This window comes from Ovis aries, chromosome 11, assembly GCF_016772045.2.
Source record: "Ovis aries strain OAR_USU_Benz2616 breed Rambouillet chromosome 11, ARS-UI_Ramb_v3.0, whole genome shotgun sequence".
In the NCBI taxonomy this organism is placed as follows: domain Eukaryota; kingdom Metazoa; phylum Chordata; class Mammalia; order Artiodactyla; family Bovidae; genus Ovis; species Ovis aries.
This window is the reverse complement of record NC_056064.1, coordinates 26,780,044-26,799,095: the sequence shown is the minus strand read 5'-3', so window position 1 is coordinate 26,799,095 and position 19,052 is coordinate 26,780,044. Positions and strand designations below refer to the sequence as shown.

General features: G+C 48.8%; 1 protein-coding gene and 1 non-coding gene across 8 annotated transcripts; one reads left to right on the top strand and one right to left on the bottom strand.

The window, feature by feature from the left end:
* Positions 1-2,290: 2,290 nt before the first annotated feature.
* LOC114117069 (small nucleolar RNA SNORA1) lies at positions 2,291-2,386 on the bottom strand. Its single transcript, XR_003590861.1, has one exon. It is a non-coding gene; the product is annotated as a small nucleolar RNA SNORA1 (small nucleolar RNA).
* A 6,575-nt stretch (positions 2,387-8,961) lies between these two features.
* On the top strand, positions 8,962-12,523 carry LOC101116157 (asialoglycoprotein receptor 1). Of its 7 annotated transcripts, none has more exons than XM_004012631.6 (9): positions 8,962-9,126; positions 9,409-9,492; positions 10,542-10,658; positions 10,798-10,893; positions 10,965-11,036; positions 11,278-11,364; positions 11,453-11,604; positions 11,679-11,785; positions 12,106-12,523. In XM_004012631.6, exons 2-9 carry the CDS (start codon positions 9,426-9,428, stop codon positions 12,266-12,268), a joined length of 861 nt encoding a protein of 286 aa, XP_004012680.1. In that variant the 5' UTR covers positions 8,962-9,126; positions 9,409-9,425; the 3' UTR covers positions 12,269-12,523. The 7 variants fall into 7 exon arrangements, with proteins under 7 accessions (XP_004012680.1, XP_060251370.1, XP_012041001.1 ...); XM_060395387.1 differs by having other exon boundaries at positions 9,320-9,492; XM_012185611.5 differs by having other exon boundaries at positions 8,962-9,130; positions 9,320-9,492.
* The last annotated feature ends 6,529 nt before the right edge of the window (positions 12,524-19,052 follow it).

The following is a 19,052-nucleotide window of genomic DNA, read 5'->3' as shown; positions in this document are numbered from 1 at the left end:
AGACGCTGGTTTGATCCCTGGGTCAGGAAAGATCCTCTAGAGAAGGTAGTGGCAACCCACTCCAATATTCTTGCCTAGAGAATCCCATGGACTGAGGAGCTGGCAGACTACAGTCCATGGGGTCCCAAAGAGTCAGACATGACTACGCAACTAAGAATGCATACGTGCATGTATGTATACATATATATTACAAAGGAGAAAATGTGGTTCTAGGGAGTCAGATGTTCCTGGCTTTCAGTCCTAACTGAAGCTTCTCAGGTGCTCTGTTGGATACTGGTTCCCAGCTTCCCTTCTGCCACTGTTCATATGCTTGACAGGTTCCTCTTACTCCAGCCTCAACTACAGCATAAATGAGCCATTGCTGGCACCGCTGAGGGGAATCCCACCTACCCATTTCTCTTTTCATTCAGGGACCCCAGAAAGGAAGGCTGAGGTGGGGTGGTTAAGTCCTGAACTGTGCAAAAGGGCAGTTTTTGTAGCTATCTCTGACAAAGTTAAGAGTTGGATGGAAAAGACTAACCTCAGGGGCAGTGTTCAGGTGATGGGGGTGAGGAGGTAGGTATGGGAGGGGGTTGGGAGGGTGGGGGGCTGCCCTAGCTTGACTGGATTCAAAGCTAGAGGCAGAGATCCCCAGAGGTGTGACCCTTAAACCAAGGGTCCTCTCTGGACTGCCCCATGGTTTTCTGAGCAGCACTGGATCCAGCAGAGGCCAGTCCTGGGGGCTGGGCCCAGCCGTCTGCCTTTCAAGAAACCTCCTAGGTGATTCTGAGGTCTTGCTTGGATGGAAAGCACCACTTTTCCCAATAACCCTTCTTTTAGCATGGTTCTGTGTAGGAGCAAGTGGTTTGAGGCTGTGCTCACATTCTCTACCATTGGGCCCGAAGGGAGAAAGCTGTGAGCTGAGGAAGGTGTGTGCAGGTAATGCGTCTGTATCTAAGGGGTTAAGGAGAATTCACCCAAAAGGGGTAAAATCCCCTACTTGTGCATGCGTTGTGTTCTAGATTACAGAACTGATACATGTACCTTATAAAACTGCAAATAAATATAGAAATACAAATGGTTAAAAAAAGTTCCTTCCCCATCTCATTCCATATACCCCTTAGAGAGAAGCGTGTTAGCAGTTTGGGATGAATTCTTCCAAATCTATAAAGAGCTCTTTACAGTGGGTTCCCACACAATTGTCGCTCAGTCGTATCCGACTTTGCGACCCCATGGACTGCAGCACACCAGGTCTGCCTGAACCTCACCATCTCCCAAAGTTTGCCCAAGTTCATGTCCATCGTGTCAGTGATGCTGTCCAGCCATCTCATCTTCTGACGCCCTCTTCTCCTGCCCTAATCTTTCCCAGCATTAGGGACTTTTCCAGTGTGTTCAAAAGCTGACTCCCCCCCTCACCACTTTTATTTATTTTTAAATTTATTATTTTTAAAAAACCTGTGTTCTCTTCACCCCCGTCTACTTCCTTCAACAAATACTTATTTTGAATCTCCCCTGGTGCCAGGCAGTGTTGAAATGCTGGGGACACGGTATCCCTGCCTTCAGGGCACTTGGGTCTCATCAATGGGGACAGACAGTGGGAAGTAATGGTGTTCAGGGAATTTAAGGTAATGATTCTGTTGAAGAAGTGACTGCTGGGGGTGTGTCCTTGCTGGTTGACAGGTTGGTCAGGGAGGTCTCATCTTGGAGCAGCCTTTGAGTTGAGAGGGGACAAAGTCTGGGGTGGGGGAGTGTGCCAGGTAGAGGAAGTGAAGTAGGAAAGAGTTTGTAGTGTTGAGCAGGAGGAGGTCAGGGAGTGGAGCAGGGTTGGGGGAGAGAGAGAAGTACAAAGTGGGTCAGAGGAGTCAGTGGGTTTTTTTTCAAAGTGTAAAGAGTTTTTTTTCTTTCTTTTGAATTGTGTATAACATAGGCAAAATTTATCTAAGTCAATAAAATTTTAATGAATCACATTCCTTAAAATTCCACTGATTCTTTCCACTGCCAATCACCTTGGTTCCTCCACAGTCATAATCTTCAAAATAAGATAGCTCTTTCAAAAAGTTTTGCTCAATCCACAGCTGTTATGTAAGTCAGCCCATAATTCTTTTAGTTGAGCCTCTGAGCACCAGTGGTATATGGACAAACTTAAAAATTCCCTGCCTGTAATCTTTGGGCTCCAATTTCCTCGAGCAATTTACTTTAAGACTCTAGAAGTTAAGTGTAGCAAGTAGGTTGCTATTTATTCCTTCATCTTTCCTAATATTGAAAAGCCTTGTTATATCCAATTTTTACTCATGAGCCTAGCAAAAAAAAAAAAAGTTACAGGTCTCACTGTCACCACTGCAATAAAATTACAGTGATGGAAGCAAAACCTGTGTTCTCCATGTAGCCACGTTAACATCACGTGGCTGTTATAAAAGCTGTGAAAAGTCCTCTTGGAGGGCGGTTAACATGGGAGTGGCCAGGGTGCCCAGGGTCATGGTGGAGAAGGTACGATAGGGGGCAGTAGAGAGCCAGGGAGGAGGTGGTCATGAGTTTCAGATGAGAGATGTGGTGTCACTCACTGGCCAAAGAGCTTCACTTCTCTGGGTCTGGTTTCCCTAGCTGTTAAATGGCAACGATAACCACCTGGTTGGATTCTTGCAAGGAATAAAGGGAAAAAAACACATAAAACCTTTGGCACACTGCCTGGCCAAAGGATGGTTGCTCTTGGCCTCTTGATCTATTCTTTGTTACTGAATAAAATTGAAAGTTAAATAAACTTGGAAGCATTTGGAGCTTTAAAATTTCCTAAAATTTTCACCCTGTAAATCGATGTAGGAAGAAGGAGTCCCAGAGAAGTCCTGGGTCACAGGATCATGGCTGTCCCAGCACCAAAGAGTGGAGCCAGGGCCAGGACCACCCATGGGAGGGGGCGGGGGGTGGGACAGGTGAGCTCTCACTCTGTCCCAGGGAGGGCATGCTGTCGCCCTTGGGTGGGCTTATCAGGTCACATTTTAAACTCCTGGCACTGAGCCCTTCCAGCCCAAGTGCATCTCCCCAGCCTCTCCTATCTTCCCTCCACTCAAGGCCAAGTCCAGCCTTGGCTAGACCTGGGGAACCACAGGTCACCCTGAGCCTCCTCTGTGCCCCTCTGGCTGTTTGTCATCACCTCTTCTACTGGGGTATGTGACTCTGCAGCCTGCAGGGTGATGAGAGGTGGCTACAGTTCCAACCTGTGTCTGGGGTCCACTCCAAATGCCAGGTTGAAAGCACTCAGAGAGTGCTGAGACACCTGGGGTGTCAGAGAGACACCCCAGGACCCCAGCTCTGTCCCAGGAAAGTTGCTTACACCCTCTGGGATTTGGGGAAAGACATGCCCTGCTCTGCTGACCAGCCTTCCCCTCTCCCCTTTTGCAGAGGCTCTGAGATAATGCAACTCTTGGCTGTCCTGCTAATAACAATGATAAAAATAGTGTGCACAGAGCACTTGGTGTGTGCCACTGTGCTAAGGGCTTTCCACTCATGAGCTTAATTTAACCTTGACCTGACTCTCAGGTGGGCATTAAAGCACTTTCCACATAAAATGAACTCAGATCTGTCTGACAGTGGCCTCCAGGTTCTTTCTGCTGCACTAGTTTTCCATCCCCTTTACGTCCTTCCTGGGGACCTCTGGCCATCAATAGCCTTCCTTCCCAGTGTCCACATACACCCTGTCCCCACAAACCCTTTCTTCATCCTCTAGATGCCCAGGGCCTTGCCTCCAGGTGCCAGAAAAGCACTTCCCTCTTCCTGACTCACCCTGATAGGAGGCCCAGTCCCCTTTCTCCTTGGCCATCTTTAATCTGGCACTTGGGTTCCCCAGATCTGGCCCTGAAGGTCACCCCCCGCTTCCTAGGGCTCTTTCTTCTGCTTCTCCCCACAGGAGGAAACTCCATCCTGGGCTGCTTTCTCCACACTGTGCCCTCATCACAGGGCAGCACCCAGGACTCTGGCTTTATCATCACCAGAAATCTCTGGTCTCCAGAGGTCCACTCAGTCCTCTACAAACTTTTGTCCCGGTTACCTTCCCTCTCTGGCCTCAAGCCTCACACTTTCTCACTGGGACCAGATCAGTGGCCTCCTGGCCGAGCGCTTTGCCTCTCGGGGGGCACCTCTGACCCGTTGGCAACCCCAAAGCCAGGCCATTGCTCAGCTTACAGCTCTGACCTCACCACTACCCTGCCTGCAGCTCCTCACAGGCTCTTGTGCCTGCGTGTGTACGTGCTAACTCACTTGAGTCATGTCTGACTCTTTGTGACCCCAGGAACTGTAGCCTGCCAGACTCTTCCTCCCATGGGGATTTCCCAGGCAAGAATACTAGAGTGGGTTGACATGTCATGGGCCACTGTAGTCAGTCTTTTAACTTAGTTGTTCAGGTGCCAACATCAGTAAAATGCTTTCAGGTGAGTGTCCCCCAGTGTATATTCACTCATCTAATAATTCTGGCCATTCTGTGGCAGCCACCCTTCAAGATGGGTGAGTATTCTCAACCTCTGGCATTCACACTCTTGCGTGGTTCCCTTCTGCACTGAGGAACCATTAGGACATTGTGGAGATGATGGAGCATTACTTCTGAAGCTGGGTCATAGAAGAAATTTCAGCCTCCACTTTGTGCTCTCGGATAATTTGCTCTGGGGGGAGCCAGCTGCCATGTGAGGGCGCTCAGGCACTTCTGTGGAGGGGCCTCCTGCCAACAGTCAGCACTCACCTGCCAGTCCTGTGGGTCTCCTTGGAAGTTGGTCCTGCAGTCTCGGTCAAGTCTTCAAACGAACAAAGCACTGAATGACATCCGACTGCAACCTCATAAGAGACTCTGCTGCTGCTGCTGCTAAGTCGCTTCAGTCGTGTCCGACTCTGTGCGACCCCATAGACGGAAGCCCACCAGGCTCCCCCATCCCTGGGATTCTCTAGGCAAGCACACTGGAGTGGGTTGTCATTTCCTTCTCCAATGCATGAAAGTGAAAAGTGAAAGTGAGGTCACTCAGTCGTGTCCGACTCTTAGCGACCCCACGGACTGCAGCCTACCAGGCTCCTCCATCCATGGGATTTTCCAGGCAAGAGTACTGGAGTGGGGTGCCATTGCCTTCTCTGAAGAGACTCTAAGCTAGAACCAACTGGCTAAGCTGCACCTAGGCTCCTGACCCCCAGAAACTGAGGTGATAAATATTCCTTGTTTTAAATTGCTCAGGATTTGAGGGATCATTGTACAGCAATAGATTACACATATACCACTGTACAAGTCTATTATGTACATTATAATGCATATCCCCAAGTAGCCATCTAAAGAAAAGAGATAAAAACATATATAAGGTTTTTCTTTTTGGCGGGACCATACAACTTTTGAGACTTTAGTCCTCCAACCAGGGATTGAGTCCCAGGCCCTCAGCAATGAGAGCATGGAGTCCTAACCCTGGGCTGGCAGGAAATTCCCTAAATGTTCTTGCCACCCTCTTAATGGATGCTCTTGTGACCCCCTTGGGGCGCATGTCTTCCCAGTCAGGAGACCTCTGTGCTCCTGAATGACATTTAAGCTACCTTCCCCTGAGATTCAAGGCTCTCCTCAGGGCGACCCAAGCCACCCCTCTGGCCGTTTAGCCCACTGAAGAGAAACTTGCTTATTACAACTGATAAAATCCTTCCTGTTCTTTCAGGCCGGCTTCACAGACCTCCTTAGGGAGCCTTTCTCGACCACCCTGGAGGTGGGATTCCCAGTTTTGGAGCCCAGGCTCTCTGAATTGCTCTCTGCAGGTGCTCGGTATCCTGAGGGGAAGAGTACTCAGAGGGAACAGAGTTGCTCTGCATAACGAGGCGGAGTTCTAACAATGGCTCGGACATTCCACGCTGTCCTCCCCAGCATCTGTGAGCATGCTGCCGGCGCTCTCAATCATTATGTTGTAGGTAGTGAAACTTACAGATGACCATACATATCTTACAGGGGGCTGACCTGTAATTCAGCATCCAGTGTATTGTGTCCTTCATCTGGCTTTCTTCAAAGTGTTTTATCACCTCTGACTCCCTTTTTTTTTTTCAATTAAAAAAATTTTTTTTTTAGTTGAAAGATCTTTTTTTGACTGTACCTCACAGGATCTTAGTTCCCTGACCGGGGACTGAACCTGCACCCCTGTATTGGAAGCATGGAGTCTTAACCACTGGACCACCTGGGAAATCCCTTGGACTCCCATTCTTAAGCTTTTGTGTATATTGTATACACGGCTGACCTTAGGACAGGAAGAGTCTCCAGATGGGCCTAGTCTAATCCCATGAGCACAGGGGGAATCAGAGAGATCTGGAGTTCCAGGAGGATACCAGGCACTGTTGCTGACTTTGCAGATGGAGGGGTCATGTGATGAGGAAGGCAGGTGGCCTCGAGGAACAGAGGGTGGCCCCTGGCCGCCAGTCAGCAAGGAGACGGGGTCCTCAGTTCTATAGCTACGAGGAACTGGATTCTGTCAACAACTGGAACGTATTTGAGAGTAGATTCTTCTTCTTTGCCTCCAGAAATGAATACAGTCCTGCCAGCACCTCTATCTCAGCTTCATGAGACCCTGAGCTGGGAACTCAGCTGGGGTTCCTCTTGGACTTCTGCCCTACAGAGCTGTGAGCTAATAAATGGGTGTCGTTTCAAGCCACTACCTTTGGGGTGCGCTAAAAAATGAACACATGAGGCTCTGTCTCTGAAGACCTTGCAAAGTATATATTTTCTCTCTCTTTTTTTGACTGTGCTACACAGCTTGCAGGATCTTAGTTCCCCAATCAGGGATCAAACCCTTGCCGCTGCAATGAAAGCACAGAGTCCTAACCACTGGACGACCAGAGAATTCCCAAGGTATATATTCTTAAAGGGATAGATGTCAAGAGTTCTCAGGGTGCATGTGTCTACCGCCATGTGGCATTGTTTTGTTTTTAGCTACTTCTTGGTTTCTCAGGGTTATCTCTGGTCTCACAGAGAGAGTTGGCTTGTAAGTCAGCCACCGGTGTTTCTCACCCTAAAGTTGTTGACTTGGGGTGTTTTTCGTTACTGGTTCACAGACTGCTCCCTAAGCAATGGCTTTGGGAACATGGCTTTAGGGTAGAACCAGCTGGTAAGAACATCTTATTCCAGTATAATATGCAAATAGAAGAATGCACAGATCTTCAGGGTATGGGTTTCGGCAGTTTTACAAACTTGCAGCCTTGCAGCCAGCATCCAGATCAAGCAGTGGGACATTTCCATCGCCCAGAAACTCCTGCCAATCCTCGCTCCTGTAAGGGTGACTGCTATTCTGACCGAAACAGCGTAGGTTTGTTTGCCTGAATAAACCAGATTGTAACTGATAATACCAGAGGAAGCCAAATCAACAGCCCAGTAGTCACCAAAATTACTGGCCACAGTCCCAGTGCATGCAAACAACATGAGGCTTTTCAAGTCACAAATGAGGGTGCAGCCAGGACTTATTTTATGAGAGGGACGTGTTCCTGAATATCTCACATAATGTAAACTCTTCTAACTCGAGTCTAGTTTTCTCAGTGAAGTATCCATAACATAGGATTCCCATGATGTCATATTTGGGGTCTAAAGCAAGACTTACTAACGTCATTAACATCGTCCAAATTCTTACATTTTTTTCTTGCTTATTTTATTCTTGGCTATGCTGGGTCTTAGTGGCTGTGTGGGCTTTTCTCTCGCTGCAGCGAGGGGGGCTACACTCTAGTGGTGCCTAGGCTTCCCGTCACAGAGGCTTCTCTTGTGGAGCGTGGGCTCTAGGGCCTGTGGGCTCTAGAGCACAGGCTCAGTAGTTGCAGTGCCTGGGCTTAGTTGACATGTGGGATGTTCCTGGACGAGGGATCAAACCTGTGACTCCTGCATTGGCAGGGAGATTTTCTTTACCACTGAGCCACCAGGGAAGCCCAGTTTCTAATTTAGCATAATTCCAATCCACACACTCCCAGAATTTAGCCCTCTGTGAACTCGCAAATGGGGCTGTGAGGGACCACTTTTAGTATCTCTGGGACCCCGGGGCTCAGCTGTGGTGACAGGATGGGACCCTGGTTCTGGGAGCAGCACACAGGTCCTGGGAGTCCGGCTGTCCACATCTCAGGCTTGCCTCTGTTGTTTGGATTCTGGTTAAACTCTTACCATTCAGGGCCTCAGTTTCCTCATTTCCGAATCAGAGAGGGGTGTGCTCTGGGGCTAATGAGAGGAGGTAATGAGGGAAAGGGCTTCCCAGGTGGCTCAGTGGAATGCAGGAGACGCAGGATTGATCCCTGGGTCAGGAAGATCCCCTGGAGAGGGGCATGGCAACTCACTCCAGTATTCTGGCCTGGAGAATCCCATGGACAGAGGAGCCTGGCGGGCTACAGTCCATAGGGTTGCAAACAGTCTGACACAACAGAAGTGACACAGGCAACAAGGGAGAAGCACAGAGGAGTCACTGGAGGTTTGCTGGCACTAATCCAGCTGAGTGGGGAAAAGCCTGCCTTCCTACCGCCCCCACCCCCTGACCCCCAGGCAGCTTGGAGGACTTTACTCCCCAGGAGAGCCATTCAGCCCCAGGCTGGGGTGTCTGGTAGCTGAGCCCCAGGAAGCCAGGCCCAGGCTCAGATGCCAGGGTCATAGGTCTGGATTGGGAAAGAGCAGAGCTCAGCCCCTCTGATCCTGGTCAGAGATATTTGGAGAAATCAACAGTTCTGGGAAATTCAGAGACAGGAAGTAAAAGGGGAGTGGGGCAGAGGGGAACCAGCCAGCTGCACCCCGGCCCCTCCTGGTCTGGACCTCTCCCAAACAGTTCCTTAAGTGGGATGGCTGCATGCAAAGATAGGGGACAGAACAAGGAGACTCTCCACCCCTGGGAAGGAAAGTGAGGCAACCCACCCCTGCTCCCACCCCCACACCCTCCCTGAGTTCCAAATCCATTTCTACCTCTGTTTACGTCCAAAGTCCCGGGCACTGGAGATGCCAGGTTTGGTGTGTTTGGACACACGGTCATACAGACAGGCAGACGCACAGGGCTCAGGGCCCTTGAATGGACCCTGCCCCCTCCCCTCCCACCACCCAGGGCTGTCAGTGCTAATTATCCAGGCTTCAGCCTGTTTCTTAGCCTGGGATCTGAGCAGCATTGAGGGACCCACAAGTCAACCTTGAGACCTTTGGCAAGTAAAAGGGGAAGAAAAGGGGGTGGGGGGAAGAAAGGAGGTGGCAGAACTAACTGTGGAGTGGGGCGGGGGAGGGGATGAATGAAATCCATATCCGGAGGGGTGGAGAAGGAGTAGAAAAACTTCAGAAGATAGATTTTGGATGTCAGGCCTGGAGGGAACGCAAGCAAAAAGAAAGGTCTCCACGCAGTCGCTGATCACCTGGAAAGGGACCGAACCCCACACCCAAGCTCTTCAGCCCCTGCCTCAGCCCTAACCCCAGCCTTGACCTGGCCCCAGGCCCAGCAGTCCCCACCATGACAAAGGAGTATCAAGATCTTCAGCATCTGGACAATGAGGAGAATGACCATCAGCACAGAAAAAGTAAGGGGACACCAACCCCCATTTCTGCAAGGCGAGCATTAGGTGGCTCTCGCCCCCTTCCCTGACCCCGCCTCTCCCTGGGTCTGCCCGGCTCACAAGGTTGGTGGTGTCTGAGCCACCCCTCTTAGGGGAGGTGCAGGGTGTAGGATTGGAGACCCTTTCTTGGTGGCAGTTGTCCCCAGGCTCCTTCATGATTCTCCTGCCCTTCGCCTTGTCACCGACTTCTCAGGACCCTGGGGAGGGGGTTGCCCAGGGGATGTGGGGGTTAACTGCAAGAAGTTAGACCCTCTTCTTCGTTCCTCTTCCAACACCCATGAGCCTTGGCCAAGCGTATGTGTGTGAGTGTGTGTGTGAGTTTGAGTATGTATGAGTGCACAGGTGTCAGGGATCCTTTGGGTCAAGGAGAAAATTTCTGTGGCAGGCCTCAGGGAGTTCTGGCTGGAGGAGGATGAGTCAAGCCCTCTTTCTTTCTCCTGCGAGCAGAGATGTTTCTGCTGGGGCTGAGCCGGGATAGAATGCTTGGCAGAAGGGAGTGGGCAGTGCCCTTCGATGGGGGAAAGGACTACCAGCAAAAACGGAGGGGAAGCCCCCGCATTTCAGCTCACTGAGACAGGGCTCCCGGGTGGGCACAACTTGGTCGACCTGAAGTCTGGTTACTCTGCCTCCCTGCGCCCAGACAAAGAGGAGTGGGATTCACGGGGAAAACAAGAAACCCGTTTCTCTTGCCCCACCTGTTAGACCCCTTCGGCCCCAGTCTCCAGCTTGCAAACTCCATTCTCCAGGCTCTGCGTTCTGATGCGGCAGTGACTCGATCTGGCCACTAGGTGCCAGCAAAGGCCTAGAGCCTGGGTAGGGCTCCCTCAGAAAGATTCGCATCCCTTCTCACCTCTCGATGCATCCAGCTCCTCTTGGTCACCTACCGCCAGATTTCTTCATCTATAAAGTCCCTCCTAGTCTCCTAGAGGAGGCTCAGGCTGCCCTCCTCCTAGGACCCCAGAGCTGCCCCAAGCTCCCATCTATCCCTGAGTGCCTGACCTCCTCTCTTGTAGGGCCGCCTCCTCCTCATTCATTCAGTCGGCGTCTCTGCACCGGACCCAGCCTCCTCCTGGTCTCCATGGGCCTTAGCCTCCTGCTGCTAGTCGTTCTCTGTGTGATCGGATCCCAGAGTGGGTTCCCCAGGGGGCAGGGGGTGTTTGGGAAGGGAGCAAGGTGATATGGTGAGGGGGCGGGGGGCGGAAGAGCTGGCTGCTGTGATGTGGGAAGCAGCCCCCTCATTTTGTCCTGTCTGCACCCTCTTCTGCCCAGACTCCAAGCTGCAGGAGGAGCTCAGCGCCCTGAGAGAGACCTTCAGCAACCTCACAGTGAGCACAGAGGCCAAGGTCAAGGCCCTGAGCATTCAGGGTGAGGAGGGCTGGGGCTGGGAGGCTGGGAACAGTAGGGCCATTGAGACACTGAGCAAGTCTCTCCCCTAGGAGGAAATGTGGGCAGAAAGGTGAAGTCCCTGGAGGCCCAGCTGGAGAAACAGCAGCAGGAACTGAATGCAGGTCAGCGAGGGTGTGTGTGTGTGTGTGTGTGTGTGTGTGTGTGTGTGTGAGTGGACATGCGCTTGCAGGATACAGCGGTCTCTCAGACCAAACCAAGGGGCATTGTGGCAGAAGTATCTGTGATCTGTCTCTACACCCCAGTAGGCAGATGACAGAACCTTCCCGGGCCCCAGTGTTCATCGTGGCTTTCTTGCCTTCCCCTACCCTCATGCCCCTCCCCCTCTGCCCTCTGTCTCCCCAGATCACTCCAGCTTGCTGCTTCACGTGAAGCAGTTTGTGTCTGACCTGCGAAGCCTGAGCTGTCAGATGGCTGTCCTCCAGGGCAATGGTGAGGGGGTGGGGGTTGCCCAGTCCTGCTTGCCTGCCCAACCCACTTCCCCTCAGCCCCTCACTACCCCCTCTGACTCCCGCTCCAGGCTCTGAAAATGCCTGCTGCCCAGTGAACTGGATCGATTATGAAGGCAGCTGTTACTGGTTCTCTCGCTCGGGGAAGTCCTGGCCGGAGGCTGAGAAGTACTGCGAGTTGGAGAACGCCCACCTGGTGGTGGTGGGCTCCTGGGAGGAGCAGGTGAGGTTCTGGTAGGGCCTGGCTGGGAGGTTGGCAGGTCTAAGGAGAGGTCACCAGCTCTCCTCTCTCCCCAGAAATTTATACAGCACCACATGGGCCCTGTAAGTACCTGGATAGGCCTCACGGATCAAAATGGGCCCTGGAAATGGGTGGACGGGACGGACTACGAGACGAGCTTCAAGTAAGTGTGTGCGCCCCTGAGGCTCTGCCCCTCCATCTTCGGCCCATCATCCCAGCCTGGCAGGTCCTGGGGGCCGGGGGTCCATGGCTGGGCTCAGAGTCTCACCCCCGAGGCTCTGCCCCTTCATCTTTGGCCCATCATCCCAGCCTGGCAGGTCCCGGGGGCCGGGGGTCCATGGCTGGGCTCAGAGTCTCACCCCCGAGGCTCTGCCCCTTCATCTTTGGCCCATCATCCCAGCCTGGCAGGTCCTGGGGGCCAGGGGTCCACGACTGGGCTCAGGGTCTCAGGCGCTGGGGTTCACGTCTCTCTGGTCTCTTTAGGAACTGGGCACCAGAGCAGCCAGACGACTGGTATGGGCATGGGCTCGGAGGGGGTGAAGACTGTGCCCACTTCACGGTGGAGGGCCGCTGGAATGATGACATCTGCCTGAGGTCCTACCGCTGGGTTTGTGAGGCCCGTCGGGACAGAGGCAATGACAGCTAAGAGCCTCCTCTCCCCTAATTTATTTCCTCAATGCCTTTACCTGCCCTAGGGGTCCTGGTTTGGGGCCCTTCTATCTAGGGGCTTCTGGATTTTCATCTAAGATTTTAGAGGGAAAGGGGAAGGACGGTGTCTGAGAAATGTAGAATGATGTTTAGAGGGGCGAGGAGATTGACACCCATGCTGCTTTCTATGGTTTGCAAGTTATTACTGTCAACTGGATTTTTTTAGAGTAAAAAAGAAAAGAAATACACAAAACATTGAGTCGTCTGCTTGCTGGGGATTAGGAAACGGGAGTGGGCTGGTCAGCACTAGGAAGTCTTGGGCAGGCAATGGGTCATTCTGAGAACTGGCTGCGCTTTGGGCCAAGAGGCCTGGATTTGTTATTTACAGGTATACAAGTTAGGGCAAGCTAGTCTGCTTTCTGTGTTTCAGCTGTAAAATAGCGTTATTACTGATTTGTTACTGAACTCAGGTTCAGTTGCTCATCTCAGTTCAGTTCAGTCGCTCAGTCGTGTCCGACTCTTTGAGACCCCATGAATCGCAGCACACCAGGCCTCCCTGTCCATCACCAACTCCCGGAGTTCATTCAGACTCACGTCCATCGAGTCCATGATGCCATCCAGCCATCTCATCCTCGGTCGTCCCCTTCTCCTCCTGCCCCCCAATCTCTCCCAGCATCAGAGTCTTTTCCAATGAGTCAGTTCTTTGCATGAGGTGGCCAGTACTGGAGCTTCAGCTTTAGCATCATTCGTTCCAAAGAAATCCCAGGGTTGATCTCCTTCAGAATGGACTGGTTGGATCTCCTTGCAGTCCAAGGGACTCTCAAGAGTCTTCTCCAACACCACAGTTCAAACGCATCAGTTCTTCAGTGCTCAGCCTTCTTCACCGTCCAACTCTCACATCCATACATGACCACAGGAAAAACCATAGCCTTGACTAGACAGACCTTAGTCGGCACAGTAATGTCTCTGCTTTTGAATATACTATCTAGGTTGGTCATAACTTTTCTTCCAAGGAGTGAGCGTCTTTTAATTTCATGGCTGCAGTCACCATCTGCAGTGATTTTGGAGCCCCCCAAAAATAAAGTCTGACACTGTTTCTGCTGTTTCCCATCTATTTCCCATGAAGTGATGAGACTGGATGCCATGATCTTCATTTTCTGAATGTTGAACTTTAAGCCAACTTTTTCACTCTCCTCTTTCACTTTCATCAAGAGGCTTTTAGCTCCTCTTCACTTTCTGCCATAAGGGTGGTGTCATCTGCATATCTGAGGTTATTGATATTTCTCCTGGCAATCTTGATTCCAGCTTGTGTTTCTTCCAGTCCAGCGTTTCTCATGATGTACTCTGCATAGAAGTTAAATAAGCAGGGTGACAATATACAGCCTTGATGTACTCCTTTTCCTATTTGGAACCAGTCTGTTGTTCCATGTCCAGTCCTAACTGTTGCTTCCTGACCTGCATACAGATTCCTCAAGAGGCAGGTTAGGTGGTCTGGTATTCCCATCTCTTTCAGAATTTTCCACAGTTTATTGTGATCCACACAGTTAAAGGCTTTGGCATAGTCAATAAAGCAGAAAGAGATGTTTTTCTGGAACTCTCTTGCTTTTTCCATGATCCAGCGGATGTTGGCAATTTGATCTTTGGTTCCTCTACCTTTTCTAAAACCAGCTTGAACATCAGGGAGTTCAAGAATACAATACTGAGAGACGCGTAAAAGGAACTATGACTTCACTGAGTAAGTTGGCAATCTAGGGAAGAAGGTGACTCATATCCCAAAAAATCAACTCCTCCTTGCCGATCAAGAGATTTTAAAAGGGAGTTTCATGGGTACATAGGTGGGGCAGGGGTTACGTGCACAACAACAGAGTTAGCTCCGACAATCACCTTGAAATGGGTCATGCAGTGGTCTTCTGGTTAGTGCCATCTTTTTCATATATTTTAAACTTTCTTTTCTTATTTTATTTTTAATATAAACTTTTTATTTTGTATTGGGGTATAGCTGATTAATACTCAACATTAACACTCAACATAACATAAACTCAGCATTCAAAAAATGAAGATCATGGCATCCAGTCCTATCACTTCATGGCAGACAGATGGGGAAACAGTGAAAACAGAGAGACTTTATTTTCTTGGGCCCCAAAATCACTGCAGATGGTGACTGCAGCAATGAAATTAAAAGACGCTCGATCCTTGGAAGGAAAGCTGTGACAAACCTAGACAGCATATTAAAAAGCAGAGACATTACTTTGCTGACAAAGGTCCGTCTAGTCAAAGCTAGGGTTTTTCTTGTATGGATGTAAGAGTCAGACCATAAAGAAAGCTGAGTGCCAAAGAATTGATGCTTTTGAACTGTGGTATTGGAGAAGACTCTTGAGAGTCCCTTGGACTGCAAGGAGATCAAACCAGTCAATCCTAAAAGAAATCAGTCCTGAGTATTCTTTGGAAGGGCTGATGCTGAAGCTGAAGCTCCAATACTTTGACCACCTGATGCAAAGAGCCGACTCATTGGAAAAGACCCTGATGGTGGGAAAGATTAAAGGCAGCAGGAGAAGGGGACCACAGGAGATGAGAAGGTTGGATGGCATCACCGACTCAATGGACATGAGTCTGAGCAAGCTCTGGGAGTTGGAGTGCTGGCGTGCTGAAGTCCATGGGGTTGTAAAGAGTCGGACATGACTGAGTGACTGAACTGAACTGATAGCCGATTAACAATGTTGTGATAGTTTTGGGTGAACAGTGAGGGGACTCAGCCATACATATACACTTATCCATTCTCCCCCAAACTCCCCTCACATCCAGGCTGCCACATAACATTGAACAGAGTTTCCTGTGCTGTTCAGTAGGTCCTTGTTGGTTATCCATTTAAATTATAGCAGTGTGTACACATCCATCCCAAACTCTGTAATGTTTTAAGTATAGTTAATCTTCAGTTCCAGAGTAGATTTGTTCCTACAGTTCTTGAACTGTGTAGGATGGAGCAGCTTATGTCATGGTTACAGTCTGGTCATCATACAGGTAACCTTTTTCATTTGGTGGCAATTTTAGTATCTGCAAAACAACTCAGGAATATGCATCAGGAACTGTTATCTATGTCCTTCAGGGAGGAATTAAAGATTCTGTGACTGTTGTTCTAATTGTTAACTTCTTGAGCTTGCTCTTTTGTGACTCAGGGGAGGCATGGGAATCTACAGCTTTTTTTTTTTTTTTTTTTTAATAAACAAGAGAGTGGGGATATAGAGGAGCTTTTGTATCTGAAGGTCCCTGCAGGGTCCTGCTCAGTTTCACTGGGACTATCCTACCTCCAGCAATGCCCACAGGAACAGAACCACTCCAATGTCAACAAAAGCAGGATCCACAGATAGGTAACAAATGCAAAGATGAACCCACAACCCAGAATTACCAACATGGCAAGAAAATCAATAACACCATGGAAGAGAAAAGCCCAACAAATAGAACCCACAACCCAGATGGAAATTAACAGGGCAAACAGTTGAAGACTTAATGGACACTTGCGGGTTTATCAATGGAGAGCAAGCTCCAGGATATGGTAAAGGACAGGGAAGCCTGGCGTGCTGCAGTTTATGGGGTCGCAAAGAGTCAGACATGACAGCAACTGAACAACAGCAACATGGGTTTATAAACCAATATAGACAAAGTGTTAGCCTACCAATAAGACCTCCACCAATTCTAAAAAGGGGCAATGCTCTGACCACAAAATAAATAAATAAATAAATGAGGTTAGATTTAAATATGAAAGTATAGCCAAAAAAGATCTATCAACATACACATTTCTCACCATCTTTCTAGATAACTTTGAGTTTAAGAAAAAATAAAAATGAAAGCCAAGCGGTTTAGAAGTGAACAAGGAGAACTCTGCATACTCAGATTGTGGTACAGTATAATGCAGTTTCTCCACTGATCTCCAGTAGCATATTGGGCACCTACTGACCTGGGGAGTTCCTCTTTCAGTATCCTATCATTTTGCCTTTTCATACTGTTCATGGGGTTCTCAAGGCAAGAATACTGAAGCGGTTTGCCATTCCCTTCTCCAGTGGACCACATTCTGTCAGACCTCTCCACCATGACCCACCCGTCTTGGGTTGCCCCATGGGCATGGCTTGGTTTCATTGAGTTAGACAAGGCTGTGATCCTAGTGTGATTAGATTGACTAGTTTTCTGAGTACAGTTTCAGTGTGTCTGCCCGCTGATGCCCTCTTGCAACACCTACCATCTTACTTGGGTTTCCCTTACCTTGGGCGTGGGGTATCTCTTCACGGCTACTCCAGCAAAGCACAGCCGTTGCTGCTTACCTTGGATGAGGGATATCTCCTCACCGCTGCCCTTCCTGACCTTCAGCGTGGGATGGCTCCTCTAGGAGATCAGTGGAGAAATAACTCCAGAAAGAATGAAGGGATGGAGCCAAAGCAAAAACAATACCTAGCTGTGGATGTGACTGGTGATAGAAGCAAGGTCCGATGTTATAAAGAGCAATATTGCATAGGAGCCTGGAATGTCAGGTCCATGAATCAAGGCAAATTGGAAGTGGTCAAACAAGAGATGGCAAAAGTGAACGTCAACATTCTAGGTATCAGCGACCTAAAATGGACTGGAATGGGTGAATTTAACTCAGATGACCATTATATCTACTACTGCAGGCAGGAATCTCTCAGAAGAAATGGAGTAGCCACCATGGTCAACAAAAGAGTCCAAAATGCAGTACTTGGATGCAATCTCAAAAATGACAGAATGATCTCTGTTCGTCTCCAAGGCAAACCATTCAGTATCACAGTTATCCAAGTCTATGACCCAACCAATAACACTGAAGAAGCTGAAGTAGAACAGTTTTATGAAGACCTACACAACACCCAAAAAAGATGTCCTTTTCATTATAGGGGACTAGAATGCAAAAGTAGGAAGTCAAGAAACACCTGGAGTAACAGGCAAATTTGGCCTTGGAATGCGGAATGAAGCAGGGCAAAGACTAATAGAGTTTTGCCAAGAAAATGCACTGGTCATAGCAAACACCCTCTTCCAACAACACAAGAGAAGACTCTACCCATGGGCATCACCAGATGGTCAACACTGAAATCAGATTGATTATATTCTTGGCAGCCAAAGATGGAGAAGCTCTATACAGTCAACAAAAACAAGACCAAGAGCTGACTGTGGCTCAGATCATGAACTCCTTATTACCAAATTCAGACGCAAATTGAAGAAAGTAGGGAAAACCACTAGACCATTCGGCTATGACCTAAATCAAATCCCTTATGAGTATACAGTGGAAGTGAGAAATAGATTTAAGGGCCTAGATCTGATAGATAGAGTGCCTGATGAACTATGGAATGAGGTTCGTGACATTGTTCAGGAGACAGGGATCAAGACCATCCCCATGGAAAAGAAATGCAAAAAAGCAAAATGGCTGTCTGGGGAGGCCTTACAAATAGCTGTGAAAAGAAGAGAGGCGAAAAGCAAAGGAGAAAAGGAAAGATATAAGCATCTGAATGCAGAGTTCCAGAGAATAGCAAGAAGAGATAAGAAAGCCTTCTTCAGAGATCAATGCAAAGAAATAGAGGAAAAGAACAGAATGGGAAAGACTAGAGATCTCTTCAAGAAACTTAGAGATACCAAGGGAACATTTCATGCAAAGATGGGCTCGATAAAGGACAGAAATGGGATGGACCTAACAGAAGCAGAAGATATTAAGAAGAGGTGGCAAGAATACACAGAAGAAATGTACAAAAAAGATCTTCACGACCAAGATAATCATGATGGTGTGATCACTCACCTAGAGCCAGACATCCTGGAATGTGAAGTCAAGTGGGCCTTAGAAAGCATCACTACGAACAAAGCTAGTGGAGGTGATGGAATTCCAGTTGAGCTATTTCAACTCCTGAAAGATGATGCTGTGCAAGTGCTGCACTCAATATGCCAGCAAATTTGGAAAACTCAGCAGTGGCCACAGGACTGGAAAAGGTCAGTTTTCATTCCAATTCCAAAGAAAGGCAATGCCAAAGAATGCTCAAACTACCGCATTATTGCACTCATCTCACACGCTAGTAAAGTAATGCTCAAAATTCTCCAAGGCATGCCTCAGCAATATGTGAACCATGAACTCCCTGATGTTCAAGCTGGTTTTCGAAAAGGCAGAGGAACCAGAGATCAAATTGCCAACATCCGCTGGATCATGGAAAAAGCAAGAGAGTTCCAGAAAAACATCTCTTTCTGCTTTATTGACTATGCCAAAGCCTTTGACTGTGTGGATCACAATAAACTGTGGAAAATTCTGAAAGAGATAGGAATACCAGACCACCTGACCTGCCTTTTCAGAAATATGTATGCAGGTCAGGAAGCAACAATTAGAACTGGACATGGAACAACAGACTGGTTCCAAATAGGAAAAGGAGTACGTCAAGGCTGTATATTGTTACCCTGCTTATTTAACTTCTATGCAGAGTATATCATGAGAAATGCTGGACTGGAAGAAACACAAGCTGGAATCAAGATTGCCGGGAGAAATATCAATAACCTCAGATATGCAGATGACACCACCCTTATGGCAGAAAGTGAAGAGGAACTAAAAAGCCTCTTGATGAAAGTGAAAGAGGAGAGTGAAAAAGTTGGCTTAAAGCTCAACATTCAGAAAACGAAGATCATGGCATCTGGTCTCATCACTTCATGGGAAATAGATGGGGAAACAGTGGAAACAGTGGCAGACTTTATTTTGGGGGGCTCCAAAATCACTGCAGATGGTGACTGCAGCCATGAAATTAAAAGACGCT

Bases quoted from the DNA above. Each gene is read 5' to 3' on its own strand.
- LOC101116157 (XM_004012631.6), top strand. From the start codon at position 9,426: ATGACAAAGGAGTATCAAGATCTTCAGCATCTGGACAATGAGGAGAAT. The intron at 10,894-10,964 runs GTGAGGAGGGCT...TCTCTCCCCTAG, and splicing joins CAAGGCCCTGAGCATTCAGG to GAGGAAATGTGGGCAGAAAG. The intron at 11,605-11,678 runs GTGAGGTTCTGG...CTCTCTCCCCAG, and splicing joins TGGGCTCCTGGGAGGAGCAG to AAATTTATACAGCACCACAT.